The sequence below is a fragment of the Mobula hypostoma genome, chromosome 16, assembly GCF_963921235.1.
Source record: "Mobula hypostoma chromosome 16, sMobHyp1.1, whole genome shotgun sequence".
Lineage (NCBI taxonomy): Eukaryota > Metazoa > Chordata > Chondrichthyes > Myliobatiformes > Myliobatidae > Mobula > Mobula hypostoma.
The window spans coordinates 2,277,814-2,300,711 of NC_086112.1; the positions used below are offsets into that span (position 1 = coordinate 2,277,814).

Below are 22,898 nucleotides of genomic sequence, written 5' to 3' on the forward strand. Positions count from 1 at the left end.
ATTAGTCTAATTTAAATTAAATTAATTTTAACTCTCATTTCATTTAATTGTATATATACTTGTTATTGTAATTTATAATTTTCAAAAATGATTATGCATTGCAATGCACTATTGGAACAAAACAACACATTTCATGACATATGCCAGAGTAATTAAACCTGATTTTGATTGTGAGCCACGTGTGCTTCCCAGAAACATGGCCGTCACCATCAGGAAATTCTTCTTATCTCAGCGTTGAGGGAATAGAACCCTTTCCTGCTGATAGGAAAAGCTGCTGCCAGCACATTGGCAAGCAGTGTATTCCACATTCCAGTCACACACTACATGAAACAGTCTTTCCTCTTGTCACAATCAATTCTCTTCCCCTTTTGTTTTATACCTGTGACCTCTGCTCCTCTCCCCTTGCACCGACGGGAAAACTCTGCCCCAATCCCTCAGAATTTTAGATACATCTATCAGCCTTCTCTTCTCTAAAGTAATGGCTTTAATTATTAAAGTCTTTGTCAGTATTTTAAGAAATGTTTTAAATTTTTAATCATTTTTGATTTTTAAAAAATTATTTCATTGTTCATAATTTTCAGTCTTTACCGAACCTTGGAGGCACTTGAAAAACTTGACAACTATGGCAGGCGTGAAAGCATGGCTTTGTATTCCCAGAAGGATTTTTTTTATTGGAGTTCTGTTTGTGGTACACCCATGTCTCATTATATTGCACAGGGTCTGTTGCCAGAATGGTGTTTCTAAAGGTGGGTAGTGTGGTGAAAGAAGGCATATGGCGGGCCTGCTCTCAACAGTTAGAGTATAAAGTTGGGGAGTCAGATTACAACTGTATTATACTTTGATCAGGCCACATTTGGAATGGAAAAGTCTACAGAAAATGGTGATATGGCCCAGTCCAAAGGTAAAGCTCTCCCCACCATTGAGCACATTTGCATGGTGCGCTCTCACAAGAAAGCAGCATCCATCATCAAGGACTGCCACCATCTACACCATGCTCCCTTCTCACTGCTGACATTGGGCAGTTCAGGAGACGTGGGTCCCACACCAGCAAGTTCACGAACAGCTATTACCCTACAACTACCAGAGTCCTGAACCAACATGAGTAACTTCACTCACCATGACTCTGAATTTGATTCTACAACCTATAGACTCACTTCCACAACTCATCCCCTCAGTATTACCTATTTTTTATTTTGCACAATGCTGGAAATCCAGAGCAGCACACACAAAATGCTGGAGGAGCTCAGCAGGTCAGGCAGCATCTATAGAAAAGAGTAAACAGTCGACGTTTCAGGCTGAGACCCTTCTTCAGGACTGATGAAGGATCTCAGCCTGAAATGTCAACCGTCTACTCCTTTCCACAGATGCTGCCTGGCGTGCTGAGATCCTCCAACATTTTGTGTGTGCTGATTGTGGTTTGATGTTTTATATTATGTGTTTTTCAGTTGTGTTTTGCCGTTTGTGTGATTTGTTCTTTTTTTTGCTGAGGTTTTGACGTTTTTGGGTTCCATGATTTTCTTTGCTTTGTGACTGTCCGAGAGAAGACAAATCTCAGGGTTGTATACAGCATAAATACTTTGATAATAAATGTACTTCCACTCTACCCCAGTCAGCTGATTCCTGTCACTGTCTGTACAGTCTTCCCATGACCACATGCATTTCCTCCAGGTACTCCGGTCTCACCCCACATTTCAAAGTACGGATTAAGGTTAGTGAGTTGTGGCATGCTACATTGGCATGAAAAACATGGTGAAACTTATGGGGGTCCCGGCACAAACCTGACTGACTTATTTATTCATTGTCTTGAAGAAGGGTCTTGGCCCGAAACATTGACTGTTTATTCATCTCCTGCTGAATTTCTCCAGCATTTTGTGTGAGAGCTGATGGTGTTTAATTTGAGAAAATGAAGACTTGGAAAATATGAGGTTTGGATCAGCAGAAGGTGATGAGAGAAGTTTTCAAAACTGCACGTGGCAGTTCACAGTGGAAGAGCAGTTGGTGCCTCACTTTACAATGCCATGCAGTGATGACCGATCAGGGTTCAATTCCCACCCCAATCTGCAAGGAGTTTGTGTGTTCTCCCTCTGACAGCGTGTGTATTCTTCAGGAGCTCTGCTTTCCCCTCACAGTCCAAAGGTGTTAGTGACTTGTGGACACATTATGCTGGCACTACTTGTGGGCTGCCCAGCACAAATCTCACTGATTTGATCTGACAGAAATGATTCATTTCACTGTATGTTCCGATGTTTCAATGTACATGTGACAAGCAAAGACTATCTCTAATCTTTAATTCCTCTTCCCATCTACTTATTTGCTAAGCTACGTAACTCTTATAGTGACTAGTGTAGGTTGGCATGATGTTAATTGTAGCTTCTGAGCTGGATAATGAAGCCAATGTGGGAACACAGATACTTCCAGTGAATTGATGACCGCAGAGATTGTGAGGTGGTGAATCCTGATGCTATTCACGTAGCATCTATGTGTCCTCCTGAGGTACAGAAGCCTTGGGCCCACATCACCAGGTTCAGGATCAGTTATTAACCTACAACCATCAGGCTTGTGAGTAACTTCATTCACCATTACTCTGAACTGATTCCACAACCTACAGGCTCACTTTGAAAGTCTCTTTATAATTTATATTCTCATAATATTTTTATGTGCATAATTTGTCTTCTTTTGCACATTGGCTGTTTGTCACTTTTTGTTTATGTGTAGTTTTTTGCTAATTGCTTTATTGTCCTGCAAATGCCAACAAGAAAACAACAATGTTAGCATACAGTAGCATATAAAGGACAGACCTGACTTTGGCATTGATGCATGTCTTCAGGATTCTCGATACTATTCCAAATGCTTCTTCAGTAGTTATATACCAGATGCAGTGGTTTACAGTTAATTGGGCTATCGGTTAATTGGGGCAGCCGCTTTTTTGGGACAACTCTTAAATAACAAAATCTAATCAGAAAAGTAGCTGAGACTCCCTTTGTTTATTTGGGCCAGTATGCCTCTTAATTGGAACAGGAGACTGCTGCCGAACAGTTTGTAACTAACGTCAATTGTGTGCACTTGTGTGGCCGTTAGACACTGCACCATGCTTGAGTGAACAGTTTTTAAATAGTATCAGTTCTGTACAGTACACTGGATGAACTCCTCCATCACTAACTATTAGGAATATACAGTTTTATGCAACTAGTAGTATTGGTGGTGTTCTAGCATGTTCTGTATTGCATTTAAATACATAATTTGTTACTCAGTCAAACCGTAGTTTATCTTTTTTATACCTTTTTAACTATTTCCATGAAACTTTGACTGATTGGGGCAGCTGCTTAATTGGGCCAAAATGTACCCATCCCAATGTGTCCCAGTTAACTGGAATCCATCGTATTTACATGTCAGTGGGAATGTTGCGGATTTTCTCGGTAGATCCTTGAGTTTTTTCCAGCACCTCCCACGTTGGAGCTAGTGCACCATGCCTGTTTGATGTTGAGGATGGAAGTGTCACAGACTGTGTATTGACTGCCTCATTACTGGGAATATTAGTTTGAAACAGTTCAAAAGTTTAAAGTGAATTTATTGTCAACAAACATCTATGTCACCAAATACTATATTGAGATTCATTTTCTTGCAGGCGTTCAGAATAGAATAAGGAAATAAAGTAGAGTCAATGAAAACCTACACACAACAAAGACTGACAAACAACCAATGTGCAAAAGAAGACAAACTGCAAATAAATAAATGAATAAGAATAATAATAAATAGGTAACAAATAAATAAATAAGGAAAATGAATTGTAAAGTCCTTAAAATGAGTCCATTGGTTGCAGAATCAGTTCAGAGTTGAAATGAGTGAAGTTATTCATACTGGTTCAGGAGCTTGATGGTTGACGGGTGATAATTGTTCCTCAGCGTGGTGGTGTGGGACAGCCCATTGAGTCTGCTCTGCCATTTCATCATGGCTGATCTCGGATCCCACTCAACCCCATACACTTGCCTTCTCACCATACCCTTTGTTGCCCTGACTGATCAGGAAACTATCAGCTTCCACTTTAAATATACTCACGGACTTGGCCCCCACCACAGTCTGTGGCAGAGCATTCCACACATTCACTACTCTCTGGCTTTAAAAAATTCCTCCTTACCTCTGTTCTAAAAGGTCAGCCCTCAATTTTGAGGCTGTGCCCTCTGGTTCTGGATACCCCCACCACAGGAAACATCCTCTCCACATCCACCCTGTCTAGTCCTTCCAACATTCAGTAGGTTTCATTGAGATCTCCCCACATTCTTCTAACTTCCAGTGAGTCCAGGCCTAAAGCTGCCAAATGCTCCTCATGTGTTAACCCGTTCATTCCTGTAATCATCCTTGTGGACCTCCTCTGGACTCTCTCCAGTGACAACACATCCTTTCCAAGTGCGGCCTGACCATTGTGTAATAAAGCTTCACCATTAACTCCTTGCTTTTATATTCTATTCCCCTTGAAGTAAATGCCAACATTGCATTTACCTTCTTTACCACAGACTCAACCTGTAAATTAACCTTCTGGAAGAGTTGCACGAGAACTCCTAAGTCCCTTTGCACCTCTGATGTTTGAATTTTCTCCCCATTTAGATAACAGTCTGCACTATTGTTCCTTTTACCAAAATGCATTATCATACATTTCCCAACACTGTATCAGTCTGCCACTTTTTGCCCAAACTTCCGATTTGTCTAAGTCCTGCTGCAATCACATTGCTTCCTCAGCACTACCTACCCCTCCACCAATCTTCGTATCATCTGCAGACTTTGCCACAAAGCCATCAATTCTATTAACCAAGCAACACACACCAAAGTCGCTGGCGAACGCAGCAGGCCAAGCAGCTTGGCCTGCTGCGTTCGCCAGCGACTTTGGTGCGTGTTGCTTGGGTTTCCAGCATCTGCAGAATTCCTGTTGTTTGCGTTTAAATTCTATTAACCAAATCACTGGCAAACAATGTGAGAAGTAGCTGTCCCAATACTGACCCCTGAGGTTCCAGCACCTCCTTCCTGATGGCAGCGGTGAGAAGAGAACATGGCCTGGACGGTGAGGGTCCATGAGGTCAGATGCTTCTTTCTTGTTGCAGTGCTCCTTGTAGATGTGCTCAAAGGCAGGGAGGACTCTGTCTGTGATGACTTGACTGTATCTACAACTTTTCCTACCAGGCTGTGATGCAACCTCTCCACTGTGTATCTGTAGAAGTCTGTTGCAGTTTTAGATGACATGCCAAATCTGTGCAAACTTCGAGGAAAGTAAAGGCGCTTTTGTGCTTCTTTGTGATGGCACTTACAGTATGGTGCAAAAGTCTTGGGCAGAAAAGCATCTCTGAATGCACATATCAAACCGTGAAATGGATGGGCTACAACAGCAGAAGTTAATGAATGTACACTCAATGACCTCTTGATTAGATACAAGAGGTACTTAATAGAGTGGCCACAAAGTGTGCAGTACTATGCAAAAGTTTTAGGCATAAATATATATAGCTAGGGTGCCTAAGACTTTTGCACAGCACTGTGGTAATTTAGTAATTTTATGTATTGCACTGTATTACCGCCGCAAAAAAAAACAAATTTCATGACTTATGCGAGTGATGATAAACCTGATTTGGACATGGGTCTCTATTGTGGACTGAAAGTCAGAAGGAGGCATAGAGAGGGGAATCATGGTTGGGAAAGGGGAAGGGAGAGGGAAGGAGGCGGGAAGGACCGGGGGATATTCTGTAATGATCAATAAACCAATTGTTTGGAATCAAATGTCTTTGCCTGGTGCCTCAGGGATGTTTGTGTCTGCACCTGCGCCCCGCCCTCCCTCGACCCTACCACACCTAATCTGCCACCTGTCCCACACCTCTCGCACAGTTCTACACCCTCAATATTCCCAACATCCTTTGCTCCTGCCAAATTTACAAACTCGCTCTCCACTCCATGTTAACAAATACAGTACTGTGCATAAGTCTTAGGCACCCTAGCTATATATACGTGGCTAAAGTTTGTGCACGGTATTGTACATGCTAGTCCCAGTACAGGTCCTCTGATATGAAGCTAATGACCCTCTCCACTTCTGATCCCTAATGAGGATCCTCAGGTAATCCCCATATCTTTCCTGTGAATCCAGAGGATTCTACAACATCAGTAATAGGGCACAGAGATCCCTGATGTTGCTCATCCAGATCTCGGAGGGGATCACTGGCACCTTGTCAATGAAGGATTTTGTGCAAGTCTGACATCTTGTTTTTCAAACACCTGTTTCATAGAACATAGAGCAGTACAGCACAGTACAGGTCCTATGTCCCACAATGTTACGCCGACCTTTTAACCTACTCCAATATCAATCTAACCCTTCCCTCACACATAGCCCTCTATTTTCTGTCATCCCTGTGCCTACCTAAGGGTCTCTTAAATAATGTACCTGCCTCTACCACTACCTGTGTGAAAAAACCTACCTCTGACCTCCCCACTGTAATTTCTTCCAAGCACCTTAAAGTTATGCCCCCGGCGTTAGCCATTTCAGCCCTGGGAAGAAGTCTCTGGCTGTCTACTCGATCTGTGCCTCTTATCATCTTGTACACCTCTGTCAAGTCACATGTCATTCTCCTTCCCTCCAAAGAGGTCAAACATCACAATGTCTCTGGGTTCCCTCGTTATATCCTGCTTTTATGGATGTGGACAATGAGATGGTGAACTCATAGTTGAGCCTGTTAGGAAGTTATGAATCAGTGTCATACAACTCTACAAATTAATAGAAGATCACTTAGAGGAAATCAGAAACTATTTACTCTTTATTTGCTGACTTAGTTCATTGAGAGCTGCTGTCATTTTATTCATTTCAAACAGAAATATTCTACTTTATTTGTATATTTGACCAATGTTTGAAAAGCCTGATGTTGTTTTCATGTATTTAATAGATTCCACACATTCCACTAGTGGGCTGAGAGGAATTCCAGTGACTTTAAATAAAATATAAGGATTGTAAGGATGCTGTGCAAAGCCGTACAAGCTGTGAGAATAGAGGGGAGGAGGAAAGTCTCTGGGTATTTTCCTTCAGAGTAAGATGTCTTCATTTCACAAGTGGTTGTGACTGAAATCTGCCAAAACCTGTAATCTCAAAGCAATATCTGTCTTTATGTATGGCTGTCTTGTAAAACAGCAGCCAGTATGTGTGCCTTGTGAGCTGTGGGAGCGAGGCTGAGGGTAAGGTAATGTTTATGAATGGGAGGAAACGTTTTCAAACCATCAACATTGCTAATAAGTGGACAATAATTGAGCTGTGGATTTTTAAAATTCAGAATCATACTGACATACGTTGTGCAATTTATTGTGCTGTGATAACAGTGCAGTGCAATGCATAAATTACAGTAAGAATATACAAAAAAAAATACATCGTGTACGAAGCAACAAAAATCCTGAGTTTTTGCTGTGGCCTGCTATTTAAAAATGAAGTCCATCACATCCCATGTGAGATTTTTAAAATACTTCCCTCATTTCATTTCTGGCAACATGTCAACATTATTTCCCCATCTGCCTCCTCATACATATTCTGGGGAGTTTTTAGACCCTTATAGGTACTGGATTTTTAATTACCATGCAATGAAACCTGGAATAACTTCTGGCTGAAGATTACTAACACAACATTGGACCAGGCACTCCCAGTCTGCACTCAGTGGCCACTTTATTAGGTACACCTGTGCACTTCGTTAATGCAAATATCTAATCAGCCAATCATGTGGCAGTAACTCAATGCATAAAAGCACGCAGACATGGTCAAGAGGTTCAGCTGTTGTTCAGATCAATCATCAGAATAGGGAAGAAATTTGATCTGAGTGACTTTGACCGTGGAATGATCGTTGGTTCCAAATGGCGTGTTTCTGTATCTCAGAAACTGCGGACCTGTTGGAAATTTCATACACAACAGTCTCTAGAGTTTACAGCGAATGGTATGAAAAACAATAAAACATAAACATCCAAGCAACACACACAAAATGCTGGAGGAGCTCGTCAGGTCAGGTGGCATTTTATTGAACGGAATAAAGAGTCGACCTTTGGGGTCCGATGAAGGGTCTTGGCCCAACATGTTGACTGTTTATTCCTCTCTAAAGATGCTGCCTGCTATGCTGAGTTCTTCCCGCATTTAGTGTGCATGTTCCTCCGGAGCAGTGAGGACACCTCGAAGGATGTCAAAGCCTTGCAGGTCCAGTGAAGCAGCTTCAAATCAGACCTCCCGTGCTGCCTGTGTGGTGTGACCCTAGTGTTCCCAGTTCATCTCACTCAACAAAACCATCTCCTTTGCACTGTGTGTTTATTTTTAATATATTCTTACATGGATGGAACCGGTACAGAGGGCTGCAAACCGATGGTATGAGGCAGAATTATCCTGTCGTACATAGACATGCACCTCACACTTTGTATCAACCTGTCAAACTTCAGGCCATGCCTCTCAGGACTTGTGTTAATATTATGTTGTGACCGTTTGTGCTGGATCGTAACTATATGTGCTGTGTGTGACTATATTTATTTATTTAGCCCTTCCAGCCCTACGAACCACGCTGTCCTGGCAACCCCCAATAAACCAATCAATCCTAATCTAATCACGGGACAATTTACAATGACCAATTAACCTCCTGACCGGTACGTCTTTGGGCTCTGGGAGAAACCGGAGCACCTGGAGAAACACACACATGCCATGGGGAGGATGTAGAGAGTCCTTACAGACAGCACTAGCGTTGAACTCCAAACTGCAAAAACGCGCTGTGCTAACCACCGCCGTGGCACCCGCAATATGTACTGTGTTCTTCACGTTTGCCCCAGAGAAAATGTTCTATTTAACTGTATCCATGTGTGTGGTTGAATAAGAATAAACAAGTAACAGTTTGACACCAATGAGATGGGCTGAATGGCCTGTTTCTCTATATGGTGCCCTATGACTCTATGACTTTATGGGTTGATGTGGCCTCCTTCCACGCTGAATGCAGGAAGGAGCATGAGAGAGTTTCTGAATGTTGGAGCTGCCTTCGTCTCCTTGGCAGCTTCTCTCTCCCCTTGGATTCTTTTTTGTGACCGGCACAGGGACCGCAACTTTATTGCCTAACATCTGTCCCTAGGTGCTTACAGGAATGTCCTGAAATTAGAGGACCCCTTGGAAATCAAGCAATTCATATTTCAGCACTTCTTTGGTGTGTAAATTCTGCTAATGAAGTTTCAAAGTCCAAAGTAAATGTATTATCAAAGTACATATTTGTCATCGTATAATACCCTGCTATTTATTTGCTTGCATGTATTCACATTAGAACAAATGTATTTTTGGCTAGGATCATAACGTCCATTAACCTATGAACAATAGTTAACTATGTTGTTCTCTTTTTGCACAATAATGCCATAAGATATAGGAGCAGAATTAGACCATTTAGCCCATCAACTCTGCTCCACATTTCATCATGGCTGATCCATTTTCCCTCTCAGTCCCAATCTCCTGCCTTGCCCCACCCCCATATCCCTTCATGTCCTGACCAATCAAGAATCTATCAACCTTTGCCTTAGACTCTCCCACCACAGGAAACATCCTCTCCACATCCACTATGTCAAGGCCTTTCACCATTCAATACGTTTCAATTGAGTCACTCCTCATTCTTCTGAATCCCAGTGAATACAGGCGCAGAGCCATCATATGCTCTTCATACAAAAAGCCATTCAAACCTGGAATCATTTTTGTGAACCTCCTTTGAAACCTCTCCAGTTTCAGCAAATCCTTTCTAAGATAAGGGGCCCAAAACTGCTCACAATTCTGCAAGTGAGACTTCACCAGTGCTTTATAAAGTCTCAATATTACATCCTTGGTTTTATATTCTAATCCTACTGAAACAAATGCTAGCATTGCATTTGCCTTCCTCACCACAGACTCAACCTGCGTTAACCTTGAGGTTAACCTGCACAAGGACTCCCAAGCCCCTTTGCACTTCATATTTTTATATTTCTCTCCATTTAGAAAATAGTCAACCCTTTCATTTCTTCTACCAAATTGCATGACCATACACTTCCCAACACTGTATTCCATCTGACACTTCTTTGCCCATTCTCCCAATCTGTCTAAGTTATTTTATAGCTCTTTTACTTCCTCAAAACTACCTGCCCTCCCAACTTTGTTCATATCATCTGCAAACTTTGCAGCAAAGTCATCATTTCCATCATCCAAATCATTGACATATAATGTAATAAGCATCAGTCTCAACACGGACACTTGTGGAAAACCACTAGTCACCGGCAGAAAAGGATCCCTTTATTCCCAATCGTTGTCTCCTGCCAATCAGCCACTGTTTTGAATCTTCCCTGTAATACCATGTGCTTCTAGCTTGTTAAACAGCCTCGTGTGGCACCTTGTCAAAGGCCTTCTGAAAATCCAAGTACACAACATCCATCGATTCTCCTTTGTCTGTCCTGCTTGTTATTTCTTCAAAGAATTCCAACAGATTTGTCGGGCAAGATTTTCCCTTGAGGAAAACATGCTGACTGCAGCCTATTTCATCATGTGCCTCCAAGTATCCCGAATGACTTGTCATATGAGGAGCATTTAATGACTTTGGGCCTGTATTCACTGGAATTCAGTTGATTGAGCGGTGACCTAATTGAAACCTATTGAATGGTGAAAGGCCTCGACAGAGTGGATGTGGAGAGGATGTTTCCTATGGTGAGAGAGTCTAAGACCAGAGGACACAGACTCAGAATAGAGGGCATTCTTTTAGAATGAAGATGAGGAGGAATGTCTTTAACCATAAAGTGGTGAATCTGTGGAATTCTTTGCCACAGGCAGGTGTGGAGGCAAAGTCTTTATGCATATTTCAGGCAGAGGTTGATAGATTCTTGATTGGTCAGGGCATGAAGGGATATGGAGAGAAGGCAGGAGATTGGATCAGCTATGATGAAATGGCAGAGCAGACTCAATGGGCTGAATGGCCTAATTCTGTTCCTATATCTTATCGTCTTATGGTCTTATTGTAGTGTATCAGTGATCTGGTGTGTCTGAACCTCTGATGCAACAGGTTCTGGCTGCATAATTATATAATTACAATTATAATATATATTAATTATATATATTAGTGGTTATATATTAAACAGTTCAAAAATGTAGTGAGGTTGTGTTAATGGGTTCATTGTCCATTCAGAAATTTGATGGCAGAGGGGTAGAAGCTGTTCCTGAATCATTAAGTGTGTGCCTTCCGGCTCCTGTATCTGCTCCCTGATGGTAGCAATGAGAAGAGGACATGTCCTGGGTGTCGGGGGTCCCTAATGATGGATGCTGCCTTTTTGAGGTACCGCTCCTTGAAGGTGTCCTGGACACTGAGGAGACCGGTACCCAGAATGGCGCTGACTGATTTTCCAACTTGCCGCAGCTGATTTCGGTCTTATTTTGTTTTCATATTTTTCTGTGCCTTGTCATGCCTCTCAATTTCCACGGAATGTTGCAGAGCCACCTTCCTGGCCATTGGATCTCATTGTTGATCTGATCCACCCAGTACTTCAGAGCTGACTCCCCATGCTAGGACAGGCACGTCCCTATCTCACTGGGTATGAGGCTCGCTGGCTACTCTCACCTGGTTTAGCCCAGCTGTCAAAAATATGTACCGACATATGGCTCCTCCTGTGACACCCCATACACCTCACTTGAACTGTACTGTTGCCATAAAACCGCAAATTCCATGATCTATGTCTGTGGTACTAAAATGTGATTATGATTCTGGGGTTCTGAGGGGCACCCAATTTAATACGAGAACTAAGTGCAAAAATGCTACAAGGCATGTAGCATAGTGGTTAGTGTAACGAGTCACAGCACCGGCTGGAAGTTCGAGGTTCAGTTCCTGCCACTGTCTGTAAGGAGTCTGTACATTCTCCCTGTCATCACATAGTTTTCTTCTGCTTTCCTCCCACATTCCGAAGACGTATGGATTAGGGTTAACAAGTTTTGGCTGCTATGTTGGCACAGTGTGCACGCTGACACTTCCGGCCAGCCCTCATCACACCCTCGGACTGTGGTGATTGTTGACACAAATTACACATCTCACTACGTTTCAATGGTTTGATGTACATGTGACAAATAAAGCTGATCTTTATAAAATGCTTTTTGAAGTGATGATTGCATGAATAACACCAATCTGCCCCCACTAAACTTCCTAATCCCCCAATATCATATAACTGCAGAGAGGTGGGGACACAGCTTAACACACAGTGGAAACCAGCCTTCCCTCCTGGACGTTGTACTCTTGCTGCCTCAGTATTTCTGCCAGCATAATCAAAAACCCCCACCCATCTCAGGCATTCTCTCTTCTCCCCCAACCCATTGGGCAGAAGATACGAAGCACGTGCCACCAGGCCGAGGGACAGCTTCTGTCAGAGCCCTGAATGGAGCCCTTGTATTATGAGATGGACTCTTGACCTCACAGTCGATGTCTTTGTAATCCCTCAGTTCAGGGTTTTCAAACCTTTTTTATGCCATGGACACTGGCCATTAACCGAGGGATCTGTGGACCCCAGGTTGGAGACCCATGGTCGAGTTTGATGTTCACCTTCAGTGCACTTTCTTTATTCTGCACTGTTAGTGTTTTACCTTATTTTACCTCAATGCACTGTGCAACGATCTGATTTGTATCAACAGGTTGCAAGGCAAATATGACAATACTAAACCAGTACCAAATGACAATCAATTAGTTACACTGAGCCATCTCCCATACCTAATACAGTGGCCATTCAGTGTATGTTCATGGTCTTCTGCTGCTGTAGCGCATCCAAGTCAAGGTTTGATGTTTGCGTTTTCAGAGATGCTCTTCTGCACACCACTGTTGTAACATCAGAACATAAGAAATAGGAGCAGGAGTAGGCCATCCGGCCCATCAAGCCTGCCCTGCCATTCAATAAGATCATGGCTGATCTGTCCGTAAACTCAGCTCCATCTACCTGCCTTTTCCCCGTAACTCTTAATTCCCTTACTATGTAAAAATCTATCTAACTGTATCTATCTAAAAACCTATCTAACTGTATCTTAAATATATTTAGCGAAGAAGCCTCAACTGCTTCCCTGGGCAGAGAATTCCACAGATTTTAAAAACGCAAACACGAGGAATTCTTCAGATGCTGGAAATTCAAGCAACGCACATCAAAATTGCTCGTGAACGCTAGCTCTTCCTTCAGTTAGTCCTGACGAACGGTCTCGGCCCGAAATGTCGACTGTACCTCTTCCTAGAGATACTGCCTGGCCTACTGCGTTCACCATTCCACAGATTTACCACTCTCTGAGAAAAACAGTTTCTCTTCATCTCCGTCCTAAATCTTCTCCCCTGAATCTTGAGGCAATGTCCCCTAGTTCTAGTAACGCATGGTCATTTGAGTTGCTGTTGCTTTCCTGTCAGCTTGAACCATTCTGGTTCTCCTCTGATCTCTTTCATTAACAAGACATTTTTACACACAGAACTGCCACTCACTAGATGTATTTTTTTTGTTTTTTGCACTATTCTCTGTAAATTCTAGAGGCTGCTGTGCATGAAAATCCCCTGAGTTCAGCAGTTACTGAGATACTCAGACCACCACATCTGGCACCAACACTCATTCCACGGTCAAAGTCACTTACATCACATTTCTTCCCCATTCTGATGTTCAGTCTGAACAACAACTGAACCTCTTGACCATGTCTGCATGCTTTTATGCATTGAGTTGCTGCCAAATGATTGGCAGATTATATATTGGCATTAACGAGCTGGTGCACAGGTGTACCTAATCTAGTGGCCACAGAGTTTATATCTGTAGTAGCAATCTGACTATCATGATATGTACGCCAATAGCGTTATTGAAAGGCAAAGACTGATTTTGATTCCTGCTTTAATAATAACTGCTTCTTGAGAGGTTTGTTGCTAAAACTGCTGGAGGATGCTGCAATAAATCACACAGACAAGAAACCTTCTTGATGAGTATCTGTGTTGATCCTGCCTGCTTGTTTCAAGCAGAATTCCATATTGGCCTCCACACCTTTGGGCAATTACTATCCAGAGACCACATGTTCAAAACAGAATATAGCTTCAGATTGGCCTCTGATATTTCTCTTTATTAATCAGTCGCTGCTGGAATTGAACTTGAATCTCTGACGCCACAAGCTGCAGTAACGTTGTGCTAGCCGCAATGCGACCATGACCTACTGTGCCTTATTTCTTTATGTCCCAGAACACATGGTATAAATCCATCATGGCACTGTGGTCGTGTAGCGGTTAGTGTGACGCTGTTGCTGTTTGGGGTGTTCCAGAGCTGAGAGTTCAATTCCAGTGTCATTCCATAGATCCTCCCTGCAGAATGCACACGTTTCCCCCAGACACTCCGCTTTCCTCCCACAGTCCAAACACATACCAGGTAGGTTAATCATCCCGTGATTAGCCTAGGGTGAAATCGGGTTGAAAAGCCTATTCCGCACAGTATCACTGAATAAAATAAATAAGGTTACTGACAGGCACTATTTCACATTCAAGTTCATGTTGAAGTTTAATTGTCATTCAACCCTACGCATGAATACCAAGGAATGCAGTCAAATGAAACAGCAGTTCTCCAGGGCCAAGGTGCATTATACAGTACCAACAGTCATACACAGCACAAGCACATCTAGTATGTACAGGATACAGTGAACAAGGAGTACAGTAGTCAAGGAGCGCTGGGTACAAGCAAGGCTAACAGGATCTTCTGGCCCAGTGAGCCCATGCCACACACTTACACCCATGAGACTAACTAACCTAGCCTGTGCTTCTTTGAAATGTGGGAGGAAACTGGAGCACCCGGAGGAAACCCACGTGGTCATGGGGAGAACGTACAAACTCCTTACAGACAGCAGTGGGAATTGAACCTGCATTGCTGGTACAGTGATAGTGTTATGCTAACATACTTTGTGACAATGTAGTACCTCAGGTTTCTAATCAATATTTACTTTGAAGAAGATCAGAACAGAAATAAACACAGGTGTATAAATATTTGTAAAATATGCAGATTGGCCAGTAATGCCTTATCATGTGTTATTCTAAATTTTAATTTTCACTGAATAATAATAGTGTTCACTCATCAATTAAGTGAATGGAATGAAAATCACTGTAAAGTGTCCCGATGAATGGTCTATGGCCAAAAAATTGCCTGTTTCTTCCTGTCTAGAGGTGCTGCCTGACCTGCTGAGTGCCTGCAGCACTTTGTATGTGTTACAATGTAAAGAGCGTGCCACCACCCACACAGATTATTATCTGTCACTATTGATCTGAACTCGAACTGCAGAGCATTAAGAGCAGGTTGATGACTTTATTTCTTGCATCATACACTGGGGTGCTCTCTGCAGTTACCTGATGAGGTGACCTTTGGCTAGGGGCAGATGTCGTCAGGTGTGCCCAACCTTCACAGAATGTTTCAACCCTTAACCACTACCCTCTGCTGTCGGTGGGTCAGCAGTGGTGGCCAAGTCACTGCCCATCTGCTCCTGACTTCCAGCTCAACTCCTCTCGCCTGCTCCATATTCAGTAAGTGGCTCTTTCTGCCTCCTCCCCCATCCTGTGATCTGCTTGGTTCTTGCTCTTTTCTTCAAGGCCCAGCACAGACAGCAGACTTCCTGCCGACCTTGCTGGGAATCCTCTACAGCCTCCCTCCATGGGGAATAGCCGTGTCTGCCATCCTTTGTTCCTGTACTCCTGGACTAAGGACTAGTACTTCAGGGCCTTCCTCTCATGAGCCTCCTCATGTCCTTTCTCCCATGGTGCTGTGAGCTCCACCAGGACGGTTTTCCTGTCTTCAGTGGACCACACTATGATGTCTGGTCTAAGTGTGGTTTTCACCACCTCTGGGAAGTACAGCTTCCTTCCAGCATAGAGCTTCCTCTCCACCCTCATCTCCCATGATTTGGCAGTTTGCAGCAGATTGGATTTAGGCCTCTTTGATATGACTAGTGTGACCCTCTCCTTGATGAAAATGTCTGCCCTGTTTGCCTCTTTGCCAGCTGGTCGCTCTTCACACCTCTCCCGCTCCAGTGTGTCAGCAAGGGACAGCAGGACTTTGTCGTGTTGCCACCTATACAGGCTTGTGTTAAAGCTGTTTTGTATCCTGACGCTATGTGTGCCAGTGAAGCCCGCTGACCACAAAGTTAGGGTCCTCTCTCAGTCCTGTGTGCAGCTGTGATGGTGTAGGGTGAGTGTCATACATGGGCCGCAGGAGAAAAGAAATACGGAAAGGTTCCAATCTCCAAAGCTCAGCCCAAGTGACCTTGCGCTTAGGAAGATCCCATTTCATCCAACACCACTGCCTTCGATACCCGCCTTTCATCCTGAACGTTCCGTACCTCTGCCTTGCCCATGTCAGTCCTACCCCTTGCACTTGCACTCCCCCATTGTTGAAAGTGTGCAGAACCAAGGCCTTCTGTCCCAGGCATGGGTTGCCAATGATGTCTCACAATTGCAGGGGGCTCGCTGTCTGGTCTATGGTTGAGTTGGCAGCCCACCTCCACTTCAATTGTGACTCCTGCTTAGTTTATCATCTTGTTATTGAAGCCCCTCAGTGTTAAGACAACTCTACACGTTGTCACCTTGAACACCTCCACTACTGATGACAATGGGAGCTGTAGCTGGCCTGATATTACGTAAAGCCCCACTAAAGAAAATCTTGGGGGAATCCTCAGCCACCTTTGCAGATGTTTGTTGACTTTCCTGTTGATGCCTTCTACAGTGGTCACCATGAAAAGCCAGAGCAGCCTTGGTTGGAGACTATTTTGTTACAATATTGTCTTAAAATTACCAGGGAGTCTGGTTTTGTCTACTTTCTTCAGCCACTCCTCAGTCTGCTTTATAGTGTCGGTAATGTTGGCGCCATTACTGTATTCAACCACTTTCCGAGACACTTTACTGGGTTGTCCTCTATGGATGGAATGACCTCTGCCTGTACTTGAAGACTGAACTTGCTGGTAACCTTGCCCTTTTTGATCACAATGCATCTGGACTTCCTGGGTTCGAAGATCATCCTAGCCCAGGTAGCTACATTGTCCATGGTTTCCAATACCCATCTTGCTTGGACATGGGATACAGTGGTTACTGTGATGTTGTCCATGAACCCCGTGTTGCAGGTTGTCAGATGCTGGGCTCCGACACTGGGCCTCGGGTTCCGTCTGCTGCTGCTGATATGAGGAGCTTCATACCCATGACAAACAAGATGGGGGAGATGGTACAGCTGGTTGGATTCATTTTTTGGAGGTCTTGCCACCTGGTTGTAAAGTGGGCTGAAGTGGAGCATAGGTAGCTGGTGATCCTGTCTCGTGTTACTGATGGGATATGATGGTGGGTCAGACCAACCTGGATGAGGTCGTGTGGAAGAAAATTGTTAAACTGGAATGCATTCGGTGCTATTTTTACGGTCAAGGGGATAACGGGATCTCTGGACTTCTCTGTTTCTGTGGCGGATGTTGAGATGTACATTGCTCCAATTGTGGAAGGTCTACACTGTCTTATGGTTGTCTAGCCTTGACCTGTCAAGTCCTCTTTTTTATTTGATACAATTGTGCCACCATACAACACAATGAAGGATTGGTTCATTATGAACATGGAGCTTCAGTCTTTGCAATGACTGCACAACAATCACTTCTACAGAACTACCTTGCCTCTCCTTGCGTGCAGAGTCACCTCCGGTACACTAGACAGATGAGATCTGCAGTTAGAACCAATGATCTGCAATGCTCAATGGAGAGTGAAGGACATGACGAGGCACAGGAGAACTGATGGCCATCCTCTGCAACCCAGGAAGACTCCAGTTGTGAGGCTTGTTCATACCACTGGACCAGGACTTCTGGGGTTGAGGGAGTGGAATTGCCCAGTGCACTGCTCTTATAGCTTAAAAACTCTCCCGGACAGGTTTCCTGTCAGTGTCAGATACTGTGGCCGACCAGCACCAACACCATGGACAATTACGTATGACCTGTTACAGTGGGGAGGACAAGGTTGATTGGATCCATGATTACCTAGGAAGAGTTCCTCAGGTCTTGGCCAGCTCAGTGTGTGGGAGATCTAACAGGCCACTCTTGAAGCCCACGCCAAGTGCACGTACTGCAGATTAGTAATTCTCAGTGCACCAAGCACGTAGGCCTCAGTGCATTTATTCAGCCTCTTTTCTTTCTATCATTTATGATAAACATTATGTTATAAAATATCACAAAGATTGAAATGCCTTTGTGGTATTTATTAATAATTATTACCAATATACACTCAGCGGCCACTTTATTAGGTACACATGTACCTGCTCATTAATGCAAATATCTTATCAGCTAATCATGTGGCAGCAACTCAGAATGGGGGAAAGTGTCACCTGAGTGACTTTTCAGTTCTGGTCTGGTCACTGGTCTGAGTCCTACTGGTACTATGTAACCCAGTACTATCTGCCGCATGGTCGGGTGGTCGACGACTAAACCGGCTCCCCCACCAGGCTTGCCTGGTTAGGACGGTGGCTAGACACCCTGCAGGATGAAAAACAAGACCTGTTAAAGGGTGGCTGAACCTTCTCGTAGGGTCAACGGCCATCTAGCAGACACGTGAAGCGCAGAAAGGGCATCCCTTGCATTGAAGTTTGGTCTGGCATTTCACTGCAACGGAACTTCCCCCAGCTGTCTTGGACCCACCATGCCACTGGATCCGGGAGGGGATGTCGAGAGGGTGGGTCTGGACCTGTGCAACCCCCTACTCATCTAAAATCCACTCACACACACGCTGTTCCTTTCTGAGGAGTGGGGTCAACCCCACTAACTGACAGAAAGGAACCATCATCATCCTATGGGATGGATAGATGTGGTGCTAGATGTGGTGGTCTGAGTATCTCAGAAACTGCTGATCTCCTGGGATTATCACGCACAACAGTCTCTAGAGTTTACAGAGAATATTGTGAAAAACAAAAAAAAGCACCAAATGAATGGCAGTTCTGTGGGTGAAAATGTCTTATTGATGAGAGGGGTCAGAAGAGAATGGCCAGACTGGTTCAAGCTGACAGGAAGGCGACAGTAACTCAAATAACAGTGGTGTGCAGAGAACATCTTTGAACGCACAATATGTCAAAGCTTGAAGTGAATGGGCCACAGCGGTAGAAGATCACAATCATACACTCAGTGGCCACTCTGTTAGGAACTTTCTGTTCCTAATAAATTGGTCACTGAGTATGAAGCTCTGCAGTTTCAAAGGTACATTTAATGTCAGAGAAATGTATACAATATACATCCTGAAATGTATACAATATACATCCTGAAATGCTTTTGCTTCGGTTCAGTACCCTCTTCACTATGTCCAGGACCAGCTGAATCTTATGTCTAGAAATTGGATTTTATCTGATTTGTTTAATTGCCCATAGGGAATTACAATATTAGGAAAAAATAATCTAAATGATTTTTGGATGGTTTACACCTGGAAATATCTGCCAACTTTAGAGTGTAAAAGAAAACATGAATTTATTTGCATCCAATCCTCTTGAGTTTGAAAGGTTTCAGTGCACACGACAATCAGTTGAGAGGTTGCCAATCAGGTCAGCTGATGGTAACAGTATGTTAAGAGCAACAACAACAAAAGCCCCTGGTTCTACTGAGACTCTACAGTCTGATCATTGTGGAGGTTCATTTTCTTGGCTTTGGTTTGGGGGCATGGCACCGTTGAGCAGAGATATACAGCTCCTTCTCCCAGGCTATAGGACTATTGAAATCTCTGCCATCATCCAGGTCTCTTCACGTATGAAGCACTAGTAGCATTATACCATTTACTTTTTAGCTGGTATCATATATGCACCTTATTATTAGTTAATTTATTTGTGGTAATATTACTTTATGGGTTATGTGTGAGTTATATGTATTGTGTCGTGGACCTCGTTCTAGAGGAACATTTGCTGGTATACATGTGTAGAACTGAATGACAGTAAACTCCACTTGAACTGAAATTTAACCTAAATAGAGTTATATCTACTAGTAAAGTGACTCTTTATTTAAATATACTTTACTGCAGAATAAGTGAAGGTGTTAGTCACAGCTAATATTTGCAACATAATCTTACCTGACGTCTATAATACAAAGTTGGCCGCTGCCCCCAAATATAATTCATTTTAGCTGATCAAGTAACACACAGTACTGCCGTCCAATCTCTGCCATCAGCACCCATTGTGATGTTTAAGAGGATAGAATGCACACAAAAGTACATGAAATGATCAAAAATAGAGAATGAAATGTGCTCTTCATGATGCTGAATTTGGTTTGGTGTTGATTGACAATCTGCCTCATTGTTTTCTCTAGGTCTACCTGGTTATAGTTTGGAACTTTGAGCTCTTTATGATCCCACTGGTGCTTCTCATTCTGCTTTTCTACAACTATTGGTTAATTAGATCAGGAAAGGACAATACTTTACACTCAATGGTAAGATTCACATTTTTTTCATTTCTTATCCTAATTAGCCTTGAGCTAAAATGTGTTTGGTTATGAAATTATTGGAGTTTCAACTGTTTTCATGCACATGCGAGGAGTATTATGAATAAAGCGGATGAGCTTAGAGTGTGGATCAGTACTTGGAGCGATGATGTTGTGGCCATTACAGAGACTTGGATGGTTCAGAGGCAGGAATGGCTACTTAGAGTGCCAGGCTTTAGATGTTTCAGAACGCACAGGGAGGGAGGCGAAAGAGGTAGGGGCATAGCACTGTTGATCAGAGATGGTGTCACGGCTGCAGAAAACAAGGAATTCATGGAGGGATTGTCTACTGAGTCTCTGTGGGTGGAAGTTAGAAACAGGAAGGGGTCAAAAACTCCACTGGGTGTTTTTTATAGACCACCCAATAGTAACAGGGACATCAAGGAGAATATAGGGAGACAGATACTGGAAAGGTGCAATAATAACAGGGTTGTTGTGGTGGGAGATTTTAATTTCCCAAAAATTGATTGGCATCTCCCTAGAGTGAGGGGTTTAGATGGGGTGGAGTTTGTTAGGTGTGTTCAGGAAGGTTATTTGACACAATATGTAGATAAGCCTACAAGAGGAGAGGCTGTACTTGATCTGGTATTGGGAAATGAACCTGGTCAGGTATCAGGTCTCTCAGTGGGAGAGCATTTTGGAGATAGTGATCACAATTCTATCTCCTTTACCACAGCATTGGAGAGGGTTAGGAACAAACAAGTTAGGGAAACATTTAATTGGAGTAAGGGGAAGTATGAGGCTATCAGGCAGGAACCTGGAAGCATAAATTGGAAACAGATGTTCTCAGGGAAATGTATGGAAGAAATGTGGCAAATGTTCAGGGGATATTTGCATGGGGTTCTGTGTAGATACGTTCCAATGAGACAGGGAAAGGATGGTAGGGTATAGGAACCATGGTGTACAAAGGCTGTTGAAAATCTAGTCAAGAAGAAAAGAGAAGCTTACAAAAGGTTCAAAGAAACGAGGTAATGATAGAGATCTAGAATATTATAAGGCTAGCAGGAAGGAGCTTAAGAATGAAATTAGGAGAGCCAGAAGGGGCCATGAGAAGGCCTTGGCGGACAGGTTTAAGGAAAACCCTAAGGCATTCTACAAGTATGTGAAGAGCAGGAGGTTAAGACGTGAGAGAATAGGACCAATTAAGTGTGACAGTGGAACCAAAGTGTGTATGGAACAGAAGGAGATAGCAGAGGTACTTAATGAATACTTTGCTTCAGTATTCGCTATGGAAAAGGATCTTAGCGATTGTAGGGATGGCTTGCAGTGGACTGAAAAGCTTGAGCATGTAGATATTAAGGATAGGATGTGCTGGAGCTTTGGAAAGTATTTAAGTTGGATAAGTCATTGGGACCGGACAGGATGTACCCCAGGCAACTGTGGGAGGTGAGGGAGGAGATTGCTGAGCCTCTGGTGATGATCTTTGCATCATCAATGAGGACGGGAGAGGTTCTGGAGGATTGGAGGGTTGCGGATGTTGTTCCTTTATTCAAGAAAGGGAGTAGGGATAACCCAGGAAATTATAGGCCAGTGAGTTTTATTTCAGTGGTTGGTAAGTTGATGGAGAAGATCCTGAGAGGCAGGATTTATGAACATTCGGAGAGGCATAATATGATTAGAAACAGTCAGCATGGCTTTGTCAAAGGTATGTTGTGCCTTACGAGCCTGATTGAATCTTCTGAGGATGTGACTAAACACATTGATGAAGGTAGAGCCGTAGATGTAGTGTATATGGATTTCAGCAAAGCATTTGACAGGGTACCTATTGAGAAAGTAAGGAGGCATGGGATCCAAGGGGACATTGCTTTGTGGATCCAGAACTGGTTTGCCCACGGAAGGCAAAGAGTGGTTGTAGATGGATCATATTCTGCATGGAGGCCGGTGACTAGTGGTGTGCCTCAAGGATCTGTTCTGGGACCCTCACTCTTTGTGATTTTTGTAAATGACCTGGATGAGGAAGTGGAGGGATGGGTTAGTAAATTTGCTGATGACACAAAGGTTAGAGATGTTGTGGATAGTGTGGAGGGCTGTCAGAGGTTACAGCGGTACATCGATAGAATGCAATACTGGGCTGAGAAGTGGCAGATGGAGTTCAACCCAGATAAGTGTGAGGTGGTTCATTTTGGTAGGTCAAAAATGATGTCAGAATATAACATTAATGGTAATACTCTTGGCAGTGTGGAGGATCAGAAGGATCTTGGGGTCCGAGTCCATAGGACACTCAAAACTGCTATGCAGGTTGACACTGTGGTTAAGAAAGCATACGGTGCATTGGCCTTCATCAATCGTGGGATTGAGTTTAAGAGCTGATAGATAATGTTGCAGCTATATAGGACCCTGGTCAGATCCCACTTGGAGTACTGTGCTCAATTCTGGTCGCCTCACTGCAGAAAGAATTTGGAAACCATAGAAAGGGTGCAGAGGAGAT

At 43.4% G+C, this 22,898-nt stretch overlaps 1 protein-coding gene across 2 annotated transcripts in view; it reads left to right on the forward strand.

Moving 5' to 3' along the window:
- LOC134357641 (multiple C2 and transmembrane domain-containing protein 1-like) overlaps nucleotides 1–22,898 on the forward strand; it is a 575,938-nt gene that overhangs the window by 408,777 nt on the left and 144,263 nt on the right. For both annotated transcript variants that reach the window (XM_063069271.1, XM_063069272.1), the window contains exon 17: nucleotides 20,300–20,419. In XM_063069271.1, the coding sequence (XP_062925341.1) occupies nucleotides 20,300–20,419 (120 nt within the window). The remainder of the gene's footprint in view (nucleotides 1–20,299; nucleotides 20,420–22,898) is intronic.